The 15,202-nt window shown below is 39.1% G+C and overlaps 2 protein-coding genes across 3 annotated transcripts in view; one reads left to right on the top strand and one right to left on the bottom strand.

The window, feature by feature from the left end:
- Window positions 1-10,455, bottom strand: part of LOC134289569 (uncharacterized) — a 96,948-nt gene extending 86,493 nt beyond the window's left edge. Inside the window, exons 1-2 of the transcript XR_009998562.1 lie at window positions 9,788-10,455; window positions 2,537-3,030 (exon numbers count right to left, since the gene is read on the bottom strand). The gene's annotated coding sequence lies outside the window, so the exon portion shown is untranslated. The remainder of the gene's footprint in view (window positions 1-2,536; window positions 3,031-9,787) is intronic.
- Window positions 1,134-2,246, top strand: LOC109397105 (uncharacterized). Of its 2 annotated transcripts, none has more exons than XM_019669441.3 (2): window positions 1,134-1,255; window positions 1,490-2,246. In XM_019669441.3, the coding sequence occupies exons 1-2, from the start codon at window positions 1,249-1,251 to the stop codon at window positions 1,888-1,890; spliced, it is 408 nt and encodes a 135-aa protein (XP_019524986.3). In that variant the 5' UTR covers window positions 1,134-1,248; the 3' UTR covers window positions 1,891-2,246. The 2 variants fall into 2 exon arrangements, with proteins under 2 accessions (XP_019524986.3, XP_019524985.3); XM_019669440.3 differs by having other exon boundaries at window positions 1,177-1,255; window positions 1,487-2,246.
- Window positions 10,456-15,202: the final 4,747 nt, after the last annotated feature.

Genomic DNA, 15,202 nt, shown 5'->3' with positions numbered 1-15,202 from the left:
AAATAAAACAGTAAAAATGTGTTCTTATTTGTGAAGCCTCTTTGTACAAAATTTTAAAATTGCAGATCTCAGGATTCAACAATATCTCCGCAAAAACTAAACCGATTTTGATGAAAATTTTACGGCATTAGTTACATATAATGCACCATTACTGGTCCAAAAATCAGCTATTTTGGTGTACGCAGTCCAAAGTTATGGAAAAAAAATGTTCGACCAAATTTTGACCGTACCACCCTTTAGTGTATCATTGTACTTGCCTCACAATATACAAATTCATGCATTGGCAGGCAAAGAAAGCCCTTCAATTAATAACTGTGGAAGTGCTCAAAGAACACTAAGGCCAAGCCCCAGTGGGGACGTAGAGCCATAAAGAAGAACAAGCCTTTGCGAGTTTAAGAAATGTATGGAAAACAATCAGATTATTCGACGCACCAAAATCCAAATTTTTAACTCGAACGTGAAACCTGTGCTGCTGTACGCCAGGAAAACACTCAACGACTACAAGTATCCATCAATAGATGCCTGACGATGGAGCTCCATCGTCGAAATCAGCAAAAGCCTATAGAGACAGAAATTCGGGAGCGAAAGTGGAGGTGGATGGGCCAAACTCTATGCAGGGGCGAGAATGAAATCTGCAAACAAGCGTTAGAGTGAAACCTAGCTGAACATCGCAGCAGAGGAAGACCCAGAGGCTCATAGTGGCACAGCCTCAACATGGAAATAAAGGAAGTCTACAGAAATTTGCGATGGCTGGCAAATCGCCCAGGAAGGAGATCTTTCAATTCGGCCCTCTGCCCTGGATGCTCAGGACTGAAAGTAGTCTACCAATGTTTATTAGTTCGCACCGATTATGACGATCGATGTTGACGCTCAAGCTTCAACACTGTCATCATTATTGATACATATGTTGATGTTTCAATATGCATACATTTGTATTAATAAAATTTCCAAGCTACGCAGGGGCAATATTACCTCTATCGGAAGCTTAAGAAAGTTGGTATTCTTGATTAAAATAAATACATGAGCACTGAGTACCAGATCCGGGTCGTGAGCTCGTTCTACACAACATAGATTAGCTAGGTACCTCGTAGCAATCGCAGCACGTTAATCATTATAACACCGATCCATCACTGTCACCTTATCGCAAGATATGAAACTTTCCTATTTAAAGGTGATTCCATCGTTTTATTTATTCAGTTGTACGGTAAACATTACAGTATTCGGTAGCAAAATCTACACATCGTAAAAATGTTCGGTAAATTAGTTTGACTTAAACTAGGGGAACTTACGTATTTTCAGCCGTTTTGTTCTCTTCGTCATGAGTTTTTTTTAACCTATTGAACTCAAAATCTTTCCCATACAAGCTGAGTTGTATGACCAAGTTATAGGCAATTTGGTAGACAAAAACCACTCATGACGAAGAGAATAAGCCTGTCGATAATACCCTATTTCCCATTTTTTTGATGAAAACATCTGAAATTTCCAGCAGTACTTAGAATTGCCACACTATCGGCAACACTACTCGCACTGTTCCCATCGAACGCCCTGGCGCAGCAGATCCAGTGTCATCCCACCCATACGCATGTCATGGACGATCCCAGTGCATGCTACCGTTACATCTCGTGTTACCAGGGGCAGGCCTTTCCGATGACGTGCCCTCCGGGATTTAAGTTTGTGCTAGAACTGCAAGCGTGCTACCCCGCTCCGGTGGAGGAGTGTTTCCCATGCCCCGAGACGGGGACCAGCTTCTTCCCGCATCCGAATTCGTGCCAGAAATATGTGACGTGCTATATGGGGGCAGCCTACGAAATGTCGTGCCCTGATGGATATTTGTTTGATCCGGCTGCCGAGATGTGTGATCATGAGGCCTATGTTGATTGTACGATTTAGGGACTTTGGTTTGAGTTATAAAACTAGGTAGAAGTGTCTACGATAGCAGTAAAATATTTTAAAAGTGGGATAATATGATGGTGGTTTATCAAATAATTAATTTGAGAACAAATCAGAAGTGTCAGCATAGGCAAATAGTGGCAATTGACAATTGATTCGAACCACGGCATCTTATTTGCTAGACAAGCGCTTTAACCAACTATGTCACAGAGATTATCGACAAATAACCAAACATGTATACCTGAAACTCTCTTGAAATTAAGATGAATGTTCAATGATATTACCTAAATAAAAGAAATGGCAAATCTTTTTGCATGAGACCATAAAAAATTAAGAGAACATTTCGATGATCGCAAGTTATTTCCTAATCATGTATTTCATTGTTTACAGTATTTTTACAAGAAACATATATTTTTCAGCAATCAATTCACTTCTTAAAACTTCCTGCAATATAAATTTTAAACTTTCTGACCTGTACACGGTAAACCTCATGTGGCTCAAAGTCGAAGCACATGGTTGCTGCCCCTCAGCAACACCGCAACCGGTCGACGAACAGTGTTCAGCACCACTCAACTGAACCCCCCGGAAAAATCAACCACCACTAGCAACAGTTACTAACACTCTAATCTGACGATTTTTGACATACCAAACTTTCCGCATCCGTAGCCCCTGAGCCAGCAGCGCTACCGTTTCCGGTTGCCGCCACTGCCGTTGCTGTCGTCGTTCCGTTACTCATTGCTGTCTTGGGCCGTTCCTTCGTCGTTGCTGGTGCTGCTGCCTTCGGCCGGCCATAATAATTCACGAAATTGCACTACCCTTTCCACACCAACGGCTTCCCAAAACAAGTGCTTCCAATAAATTTCACTTTCAACTGACTATTTTTCCACCACCTTTCGACGAATTCCGACGGCTACGCGGTTTTTCACTTTCCACCAAAAATCTGCGAAGGTATTTTTTTTTTCAGCTGGCACGCACACCTCGTTACTGAATAACTTCGCCGTCCTTCAATCAACATCGACGTTTAACACCACCAGGAACGATACTGCTGCATTCATTGGATTTATATTATCACTCACTGTTAGTAATAATTATTATTTCGGATACAAGCGATTCACTTCGGTGGTCACACTTAGCTACAAACTGATTGAATTTACGGGAAAAAAATATATACATGCACTAAAAGAAGGGGCGGTGTCAGATTATTGAATCAAAAGTAGCCGATGGAAGCCATTGGACAATGACTTAAGGAAAACAATCAAAAGATATATGTACAGCACTTAAAATAAACTTTTCAGCAAAAAAAACAGGAAAATCATATTTTTCATAAATAAGTGCCTAACTCGGAAAAAATATAGAACAACTTTTGACGAAATCGTTCACTCACAAACCAAATAAAAAAGACAATATATCAATTAAATTGACTGTTATAAAAGTAACCTTTTTGCCTTTCTCGTACACTGAGTGTTCTGGAAAGGCTATATGTTCACTCAAAAATCGAAAAAAGGCTCGGAGGATCAAGTCGCATATACCAATCGACTCAGGTCGATGAATTGAGATGATGTCTGTATGTGTGTATGTATGTATGACTGTGCGCAAAACAAGTTCACTCACTTTTAAGGGACTTCCCATTGACCGATTTTTCGGATTATAGCTCGAATCAAATCGGAATTTTACCGCTTTGTTTGCTATTAAAAAGGAACCATATCGATCAAGGCCTTCCGGAGTTATGGCCATTTCAGTGATCCGGACCAGCACCGGTAGAACTGGCCGTATATAAACCTGAGCATGCCCCGCCCCATCATGCGACACATCAAACAGCGGTCACTTTTGTAACCTTTAGCACCGTTGGCGAATTTTTAGCGGAAATTAACACTGCAGATCAGAAATTCCACGACGTCAGCCTAATATTCAATATGGCGCCTTCAAATTGAAGATGGTGGCTGTTTAGTGGTGTTTAGGCTCTAAAACCATGCTATATGGGTATATTTGGTATGAGGCAGAAGTCTGGACTTCAAAAATACCGACCAGAATATCCAAAATGGTGGCCTAAAATACAAGATGGCGGCTCCGAATTCAAGATGGCGGTAGTTTAATGATGTTTTAGGCTTTAAAACCATGCAATATGTGTATATTTAGTATGGGGAAGATGTCCAGAGTTCAAAAACGGTAACCAGAATATCCAAGATGGCGGTCTAAATCCAATATGGCGGCTCCAAATTCAGAACGGCGGCTGTTTTCTTGAGTGTTGGGCTCTAAAGCCATACAATATGGGAATATTTGGTGTGGGGAAGAAACAAAAACAATGAAATATGGGTATATTTGGTATGGGGAAAAAGTCTGGTTTCCAAAAATGTCGACCAGAATATCCAAAATGACGACCTAAAATTCAATATGGCGGTTCCAAGGCTCTAAAACAATGTAATATGGCTATACAGGTCGGACTCGATTATCCGGAGTCGGGTTCTGGCACTTCCCAAAATAATATCTCGCAAACATAATAACAACCAGAATAATCAACATGGCGGTCGATGGCGGCTATTTATTGGAGTTTTTTTCCTCTAAAACCATTCAGTATGGGTATACAAGAAGGCGAACTTAAATCCAAAATGGCGACTCAAAGCAAAACTTAACAATAATGTTTAACTTAACATTTTTGAAGCACGATTTCGAAACCCGTACGAGATAATGGTTTAGAAATTGAGCATGAAAAATGTTTTTCAGATTTAAAATAATATGAAGCGTAACCTAATGGCTGTTTTATTTATAAACAACAAGTTTATAAAGCAGATCGTTTGTGCGATATCTTTTTTTTTCAATAAAATCATTATCAGTTTTTTTTTGGAAAAAAATAAGATTATACAAATTGGTTTTTAGCGATTTATTATTTGAAGGTGATATAAAAAATCTCTCGTTCAATTGATTTGAAGTATCTAAATAAAGTTCTAAAAATCTCAAAAAACCATAGTGGCTCAGAAAAAGGTGTTCTTTTGTAAAAAATAAAAAAAAAAATATTTTTTTCAAAATTATTTTTAAACAATAACATCAATTTCTTAAAATACAACATAACTTTACACGTACACGTATTTTCATGGAATTTCCATTGAATTGGGATCTTATACAATTTGTCTAAAGGTAGAGCCAAATAAGAAATAATGCGCCACCCGAGCAGGATAAACTAGTTCGGCACCAACATTTCAAAAGGGCGTAACTGCATTTTGAAACAAACCCCTCTTTCACATCTGTGGATCGTATTTCAATGCCGCCATGCAAATCACCGCCAGTATAGGAAAGAAGAGCAATTTCTCTGTCTAGTAATGCTTGTGAATTTCGTGGGAAACTTAAAATATGACCCACAGATATGAAAGAGTGGTTTGTTTCAAAATGCAGTTACGCCCTTTTGAAATGTTGGTGCCGAGTTGTAAAATACCAAAATGAGGTATGCAAAATCCCATACCTACAACCTGAGTAAGGTATATAAGAGCCCTGCATAAGAGGTAAAATTAACTTGATTGTGGTGATTCTAGCGAATAATACCAGTGCTGCCGTGGCAATCAAAGTTGGCTACTCAAGGTTTTCAAATTTCGGCACCCGGTCTATGTAAAGTAACAATCCTGAAGTCATTCTTGATAAAATTTTGGGAGAAACTCATGTCAATTTTATCAAAGAAGTTCTAGTTTTTAGAAATTTTTAATTTAATCCATGGACCAAAACTTACAAATGAATTCCTAAGAGATTTTATTTTAAGGATTCCTAGAGGATTTTTAGAAAAAAAAACAATAAAGATCCTCCAAAAATATCACTAGAAAAGTTCTGGAATCCATAAGAAATTCACACAGGAATAACAGAATTTTTCAAAACATCCCTGGCAGAATTTCCACCGAACCGTCAAAACATTTCTTGGAGAATCCTTGGAAAATTATATGACAAAATTTCTGGATTGATTTCTGAAGGAATCTATGGAATATTTTCTAAAAGACCCCCTGGAGGAATGTTAGGAGGAAACCTTTAAGGGATTTCTGGAAGAATTCCTAGAAGCATGCGCTTAGATAATTCTGTTTTTGTATAATAATGATTTTGGTAATGTAAATCAAAAGATAATCTGCCGTTCTACGCCCAATCGTCTCATGTTATATGGGACAACTATGCATAGAACGGCAGTAATCTTCATGCGCTCAGTCCAGTTAAGCCTGTCTACAAGAATTTGAAACGGAATTTCTGAAAAAAAAATAGAAAGAAACATTGAAAAAATCGCTGAAGGAACATTTTTCAATGGAATACAAAAGGAATTCTGGAGGGATTGTAAATAATGATTTTGTGAAGAAGTTGCACAAGTAATTTCTGAAAAAATCTGTGGAAGATTTTCCCAAAAAATCACCGAAAGAGTTTTTTGAGAAAATCCAAAAATGTCTGAACAATTCATGGAGGAATTCCTGAAGTAATCCATTGAACATTTTCTAAATGAATCCCTGGAGAAAATTCTGCAAGAATCCCTAGAGGATTTTCTGAAATAATTTAATTGAGCAATTTTGGAAGGAATCGAATTAAGATTTTATGAACGAAAAAATTCTTATTTTTTATTATCTTTATGAAAGAGACTTTCAGCCCGTGGCTGGTTCATCTGTCATTTCTGGAAGAACTTCTTGAGGAAATTCTGAAAGATGGACGAATTTCTAGTCTCTAGAGAAACCTTTAAATTGTTTAAAGAAGTCCTGCAGGATTTGAATGAGAAATCCCTGGAAGAATGTCTGCAAGAAACAACAAAGGAATCGCTGAAAGAATGAATGGCATAACTCAAAAAGTCAGAACTTGCTGAATAGAAGTTTCTTCAACTAAAATTGGTTTGAGAGTAGTTTATTCCACTATTTTACAACAAAAATGTTTGCTGGGAATTCTTAGAGAAATTTCTGAAGGAATCCCAGGAAAAAATCCCAAAGAGTTTTTTTTGTAGAGTTACTTATCACTGCGACCAATTTTCTGATCTTAAAGAGTTCCTAGAAGATGTTCTTAAGGTATCGGAAAAACATGGATTTCTGAATGATTGTCAGGAGGATATTCTAAAAGAATCCTTTTAGTAATAACTGAAGAAATCTGCGGAGTGTTTTCTAAATGAATGCTAGAAACAAATTTAGTAGAATCTAAAGACACATTTCTGACGGAAACTCTTGAAGAGTTCCTGAAGAACATCACGGAGGAATTTCGAGAGTAATCAAAGGTAAAATGTTCTAACAGGATCAGTTGAGCAACTTCTGAGGGAACCCCTAGATGAATTTCTGAAGGAATTACTGAAAAAAGAAAATAGAAATACTCCCTAAAGGATTTTCTGAAAGAATCCGTGAAGAAATCACCGACAAGCTTTCTAGAAGCCACCTTGAAAGAATTTCTGGTGAACTTTTTGGAAGTAATCGATGGAAGGCTTGATGAAAGATTTTCCAGAGGACTATTTTGGAGGAATCTTTAGAAGAATGTCTAAAGGAATTGCCTGAAGACTTTCTGAAAAACATGGAGGAAGTATATCAAGAATCCTTTCCAGGAGTAATTTTTGGAAGAACTGCTGGTGAAATTTCTGAATATTACCTGAGAGGGAATTCTAAATTGATCTTTGAAATATTTAGAAAAAAATCCATTAAGGAAAACCTGGATAAATTTTTGGAGGAATCCTTGGGGAATCCCAGGAGAAATAGCTTAACCCTCTAATACCCAATACCGCCTTTAGATGGGGTATAGTTTGAGCATTTTTGTAATTTTTGTTTCGTGGAAAATCATTTTTTTATTATTTTTGACTGATATTTAGGACTGTTCTGTATATCTCAAAATGGTTTTTGGTGTATTTACATATTTTTAGGAGCAACTTTTGATAAGTTTTGTTTATTGATAAAAAAAAATGTATTTTCTAAATTAGCTACGACAACTAAATGGTGTCTTCGACAAAGTTGTAGATAATATCATGCATAAAAATATGGTCGAAGACACTTCATAGCCATCGCTAGAACCAGAAGCGGTTGAAAAGCTGTTTCACTTGCTTCCAACATTCACAGCACAGTGTCAATCTATCAGCTAATGCCTACAAGTTATGCAATCAAGCGAACTGTACCGCTTTAGCTTCATAGTAATAATCGCACTAATCTATCACCTTACGTCTGGCATCCACGCACCAATGTGTGAACCCTCTGCCAACCATATCCCACCAACACTCCGACATCCACATGAGATTGTTCAGACGCAGAGGTATATTCGGTCTGATGTGGATACAAACGATTTGGAATCATCACTTCCATCCCCTTCCCCACATTGACCTGCAACCTGACATGGCAGGCGCCATTATCGCCAAAAATAGTAGATCACCAACGCTCACACACTGGAGATGCCTGCTAGTCCCCGTCAGATAATCTCATTGGTTCCTTGTGTGAGTGTAGCTGGTCTGGCGATACTGGAGTTGCATCTACGGGCTGTCAACCAAGCTCAAGCTCAAGCTCATGGCTTCCGATGAAATTCACGAAAACGTCATTAGTTATCGGCGGTTTTAACCGTTATGTGTCCGACAAACTTTTTGCTTTTTTCTACACCATGCTTTTTAAATGGGCGCTGGGTACCTGGGTACCCTGTCGGCCACATAAGGGTTGATCAAAATCATCATAAAATCATCATAAATTAGTTCGAACTCAATCAAGAGTTAAGGACAAACGTATTGAAATCTAGCTTCAACAGCGCATCAGATTTTCAAACGCACAAATCTCAAGAAACAAGCTTCACACAACAGTGTATTTTATTATTCTGTTCTTGCTCACTTAAAATAAGAAGATCAGGTACGCTGGTGTTGTTGTCGAAGAGATTTGTGCCCTCGAAATCGTGAGTAGGTGCCAAGGTCGGCCATTGTGGCGGTCAAGTCTGTCCTTAACCCTAAAAGGGATACCTTCATGGCCTCAGTTTCGTCACCTCGCTGAGTGTGTTCCATCAAAGACGAGCTCTGAAAGGCGCCTGGGGTCGAATGGACCCCAGGTATCCCTTTTAGGGTTAAAGGCGTAACTCAAGAGTACTCAAATTTATAACATTCTCCACCAAAAACGTCAAAACACCGTCTTAAAGATATTTCAACTCAACCAAGGGTAAGAAGTGTTACTCGAGAGTACTCCGATTTATGACGTTCTTGATGCGGATTTATGCAAACTCTGCCGAGAACGTCATAAATCTTGCTTTAAATTGTAAACAAATAAAAAATCCCATCGTACCGTGGTGAAATATGTGGAATTACGATTAAATCAGGGTCTAGATTCAATGACCAAACCAACAACCTCGTTTTTCGATGCTGAAGGATGATGAGGATTTTGGCACTGCGCCGCTTCGGGGTCCGGTTTCGGGACGGATGATCTTGGTTGGCAGCGATATTGCGATCGATGGCAATCATTCCATTCGCCATTTTCATTCGCCAAACTGTTCTTACTCGAGAACAGTTACTCTTGCTTTTTTTTATAGAATGAGAAAATCTGCAACAGATACCCAAGAGGTGGTTCCTCGGGTGATGTGGGGATCGACCCACTAAAAACTCATTCTCTCTTCCTTACCTTCGCGGTACGCCCGTTAGGAATGACTTCGAGAAGGGAGGGACCGTACATGAGTACACTCTAATAGTAAGCGTTCCACCAGCTACCGCCTTAAGTTGTTCCATATACTTTATTTTGTTCTAAGAAGTTTAATTTTCAATGGATCTATAAATACTTCATTGGCATTTTCTGATGCTGAAGCATTATATCCAAGTGCAATTTTTTTAAATGAATTCTTCTATTGCTGTTCTGACTAAGTCATTTGTCATTTCCAATTATTCCATTGACTCCTTTCAGATGCAACACAGACCGCTTCCCTTCTTTAAGTGCTCTGCTATTAGGCTCCCCCCAATTCCTACCCCCAAAAACACTGCAACCGATGATGGACGGGGTCACTTCACTTTCACACATTGCTCAAATTCCATCCCTTCTATGCCAGCTTCGACGCACTACCTAGATTAGGTTACCGCCTCCGTCGTCCGTCCGTAGTCGAAAAAGGCAAGGTTGCACTTTCCCATGAATATTTTTCTCCTCGGCGGTTACAAACACGAACGTGTGCTTTACACCCCCCACGTACACGTACATATCATATCACAGCAGCATATCACTAGTTAGTGCATCCACTTCATATCTGGCCGCCACGCTTCGGCGAACGAGTCAGCGAACTCTGGCGCGCACGCGGCGCGGTTCGTACAACCCTCTACTCAGCTGTTTTCCCAGTCAATCTTCTTCGGCGGAATCCGCTCGCAGACCGGTGGTAGTGCAGGTGGCAGTGGCGCTCCTGGCTGGTGTCGTTATCAGTTGCAATCTTTAAACTTTTCCACACTACGGTAGCATTTCGCATTTCACGGCCCGGGGGGAGGAGACCAAAAACTGTCTGCCGTTGATGCCGTTTATGCTGCAAATGAAAAGAAGAAAAACAGCGGATGAGTTGTTGTGGTGGAGGATGTTTTTTTTTGTTGAGTTATGGTGTTTTCAACGATGATTTCCAATCGGAAAGCAGTAGCTGATTGAACATGCAATCGAGACTTGCGGTCACGGTTGAATTGGTTGGCGATAAAAACAACACAAACAAGTTGATATAAAAGCTTTAAGTGGTCTATCCTAATCGATAAGATGAGAAAGTTGAGGTAATTTCATATTTTGCAGATTTATAATGCTGAATTTGCTCGAGGCATGAAATAAAGTGCAATGATACATGGTCATGAGCTCAATAGCTAAGGACAAATCAAACTATGCGACAGGTTTGAATACGTTAAACATTTTAGGGCAGATCGGCTCCAAGGAGTTCTCCCAGTTTTCATCACAGATTATGTTATTTTTGTTTACCTTATTGCGACCTATCTGGTAAAGTTGTACAAAAATACAATCCAACTTATAGAAGGCACAACTACATCACAATCACCAACATTCTAATGTTGAATTTCGATGAACATAACTTCTCCGCATAGGTGTGCGATCGAGCTCGCAAAATGTCCAATGAATTCGCATAATTACGTATAGCGATGATTAAACGACTTCAAGGGTACTTTATTTTATTATGACAGTTCAAATCGCATTGATATACAAACAAAGTCGGATAAATGTACAAATAAAATCGTACAAGAATCCATACAAACTCGTATAAGCAAGAATCATTTATGTTGAGCTGCAGTTACACTTTCTACAGCGCCCAAATGTAACTGGTTGCCTATGTGCTGCTTTCACTTTCTAATCTGTCCATGGTTAAATGTTCAACCCAAAGGTTTGTTCCATGTCTATTCAACCTAGAAAATTAACCCATATCCGCCCAGCGTCCTGTTTATATGACAGATGCCCCAAACGCCCAGCGTCCTATAAATAGGACAGTCCCTTGATGTGAATATCTCCAGAATTATGCAAAATCTTAGAATACTTTCTTCAGAGAAGATGTTCTCCACACCCATACCTTGTTTATAGTGGACAATATTATGGACAATCTTTGTGACTGGTTACACATTCCTTAGGATGTGGAGGTGGTAGTAGGGGTATTGAAATTCAAGATGGCGGCTTAGGTTCCAAGATGGCGGTCAAAACTCGAGAATACAGTATTGTTCCTATTTTATCACGCCCCTTTCAAATATGCTATTAAATATTCTACATAATCTATACCCATTTTCAATATGTTTAACGTTGCAAAACGCACCTTCAACATTTATCTTAAAGAAGAGTGGAAACACTTGCTCTCAAATATAACAGCAAATTAATGAAAAATAAAGGAATGATGGGCGGAGGGTGTGATGCTGAATATGCTTTTTAACGGCAATGCTGCTTCGGATACTATACAATATGGGTATCTATCGATCGGGCAAATCTTGGACCATATCCAAGATGGCGGCCACGGAGTTGTATTTTGAGCTATGATACCATGCAATACGGGTATCTATCGATCGGGATTGATGTGTAGAAGTCAAAACTCGATATTTGACGCCATTTTGAAATCCAAGATGGCGGACCATATCCAAGATTACGGCCACGGTATTGTAGTTTGAGCTATGATACCATGCAATATGGGTATCTTATCTATCGATCGGGCTTGATGAGTAAAAGGGTAGAGGGTCAGGGTAGATGATAGGGTATCGGGTAGGGTGAACGGTCGAGCAGACGATTGGGTAGAGGGTTTGGGTGAAGGATAGAGTAGAGGGAGTGGAGTAGAAGATTAGGGTAGAGAGTAGGATAGGCAGTAGGGAAGAGGGTAGGATATAGAGTAGGGTTGAGGGTAGAAAAAAGGTTGTAGAGAGTAGGGTAGACGGTACGATTAAGCACAATATAGACTAGAGAATACGGTAAAGGATAGGCCAGAGATTAGGGTAGAGGGTAGGGCAGATGGTAGGGCTGAAAGTTATGATAGAGCGTAGAATAGGGGGTTGGAATAGAGGGCAGGAAGATATTAAGGTAGAGGCTAGATAGTAGGGTGAAGAATTGAGATAATATTAGATGAGCTGAGGCTTTTTTCGAGATTCTTTCAGGAATTCTTTCCGGGATTTCGTCAGGCATTCCTTCGAGAATTTTCCCAGGTTAATTCAGATATTGCTTCCGAGATTGCTGGACGGATTGCTCCGGAATTCTCTATAGGGATTTTCGCAGGGGTTATTTTGGAAAATCATGGAAGAATTCTATCAGATATTCTTTTCTGCATTCCTTCAAGGATTTGTACTGGAATTCATTCAAAGATTCCTTCCATTATTCCTTCTATGATTCCTTAAGCGATTCCTCCCGAAAAATAATATGAAAAATGTATATTTCTTCCGAAATTTTTTTTCAGGCAATCCTAGATCATAAAGACATCTTCTATGGTTCTAGCAGGAATACCTGCTTAGCTTCTGGCCGGCATTCCTGTCACAATCTCTTTAAGAATTCCAACATGTATTCTTTACGGGATTACTTCAGAAATAACTTCAGGGATTTCGGCCAGAATTGCTTTAGAAAATCCTGAAAGGATTCTTTCAGAAATTTAAACCAGCGGTTTTTCATGGATATCTGCTGGAATTACTTCACAGATTAATTTTAGTATACTTTCAAAGTGTTCTGTCGAAATATATTCAGGGAATCCTAATGGAATTCTTTCTACGATCCGGGATCCTCGCTCGAGATTTATACAGCAATTCCTTCCAATTTCTTCTGTGATTATTTCCTACCAAGCTTTCAGCTGATATTCTCTCAGAATTCTACCAGATATGCCTCTCAGAATACCTTCAGTAAAGCCTCCCGTGATTCCTTCACGTATTTCTACCGGGAATGTTTTCGAAAATCTTGAAAGGTTTCTTTCAAATGTTCTAGTCAGTATTCCTTTACGGATCACTCCTGAAGTTCCTTCAAAGATTTCTTCTGGGATTTCGTAAAAGATTCTTTTAGAGGTTTGCTCCATGGATTCCAACTTGTATTCTTTCGGTGAATCTTGAGAATCATCCGGGAATCTTTTACGTATAAGTGGCAGGAGTTCTGCCGTGGTTCCTCGAAAGATTTATCCCGTTTTTTTACATTCCTCCCGGGATTTATTCAATTACTCTTTCAGGGAGTCTTGCCGAGCTTCCAGTCGGGATTTTTTCCGTGATTTCTTCAAGGATCCTATCTGGGATTCTATTCGGGATTTCTTTTGTGACTTTCAAGGTTTCGTTCCGAGCGTGAATTACAGCTTGACAGAGGGAGAGTAAAAGAAAAATAAAGAAACAGGGAGAAAAAGGCTTTGTGATGATATTAGACCTCTTTAGTAAACCAGGATATCATCTGAGCGTAAATTTCTTATTTTGCTTCAGTAGTTGTCTTCTCTTTCACTAACTCTAGGTGCATCGTACCCAGGGATGGGAACACTCACTTGCGAAGAATTACACTCACTTGCTGTTTTCTCAGCTCAGAAGCTTGCTATCAAGAAACGATGTATGGACGACTTTTGCCTATTGGTTATGTCTAAAAGTTTGTTGAACAAAGTATGGGTCGCACACGCACATCGAAGACGTTAGGGAGCTGCAAAGGCAATTCTCCACGAGGTGAATGTAAATTACACTCACTTCGTGGAGAGTCGCTTTCGGAGCTCTGTCACGACTTAGGTATGGATTTGTGACCAATACTCTATTCGACAAACTTTTAGACAAAACCACAAGCCAAAAGTCGTCCATATATCGTTTCTTGAAAGCACGCTTATGAGCTGAGAAAACAGCAAGTGAGTGTAACTCTTCGCAAGTGAGTGTTCCCATCCCTGCGTACCTACACGTTTCAGAATTCAACGATAGTATAAAATTTTTGCTTTAATAGAGCTTGAACAAGTTATCAGATGTTAAGGATCTACATTGAAGATATTTTTTGGAACTAAACCATAGACTTCCATGTTTTGTTTTTGTGAAATCATGTTTATTTTATCAGAGCTTGACTGTTGATACTTTTTTTCCATGAAAATTACAATTGTGAGACACCTAGGCGTTAGTGAGTTAAACATAAGTTTCTCTTTTGAGATACATTATCGTTATTATGTGGCAATAAAGCATAACATGAACTTGGTAGTTTGAGTTGATCTTGAGAACAGCTTCTTTTGAATTGATGACGTTTGGAAAATAGTCGAAATATTATTTCAGTCTTTTGTAATTTCAGCGTACTTTCGTACGTAATTCTAAATTGCAATTGGTAGATCGAATAAAATTGAATTTTTGGGAGGTTTATCATTTTTCATGTAGCCAAAAGGCACATTAGGGGTACTAAACAGATTAAATTGCTGCGTAAGCCATGATTTTCTGTTTATTTGAAATGTTTCATGATTTTACAAATGAAATGATCAAAGATTGCCTTGGTGATCGCGACGTTTAATCAGTTTAATCGGTTTACGCTGTTTAGTGAATCCCCGATGTTACTTTGATAGTGCCCAGAATAACACCATGAAAACCACATATGAATAAAAATACGAATAAAAATCATGGAGTAGTACAAACATAAGTGGAGAAGCCGTGTAGACTATAGCTGGTTGAAATTTTATATCTTCTGCTTCTTCTTCTTCTTTATGGCTCTTCGTCCCCACTGGGACTTGGCCTGCCTCGCTTCAACTTAGTGTTCTTTGAGCACTTCCACAGTTATTAATTGAAGGGCATTCTTTGCCTGCCATTGCATGAATTTATACATTGTGAGGCAAGCACAATGATACACTATGCGCAGGGAATCAAGAAAATTTTCCCGACCGAAACTGGGAATCGAACCCGCTGTCTCCGGATTGGCGATCCATAGCCTTAACCACTAGGCTAACTGGAGAAATTTTATATCAAAACATGGAA

This window comes from Aedes albopictus, chromosome 3 (genome assembly GCF_035046485.1).
Source record: "Aedes albopictus strain Foshan chromosome 3, AalbF5, whole genome shotgun sequence".
In the NCBI taxonomy this organism is placed as follows: domain Eukaryota; kingdom Metazoa; phylum Arthropoda; class Insecta; order Diptera; family Culicidae; genus Aedes; species Aedes albopictus.
The sequence above is the reverse complement of the archived record's forward strand: the minus strand, read 5'-3'. Positions and strand labels throughout refer to the sequence as shown.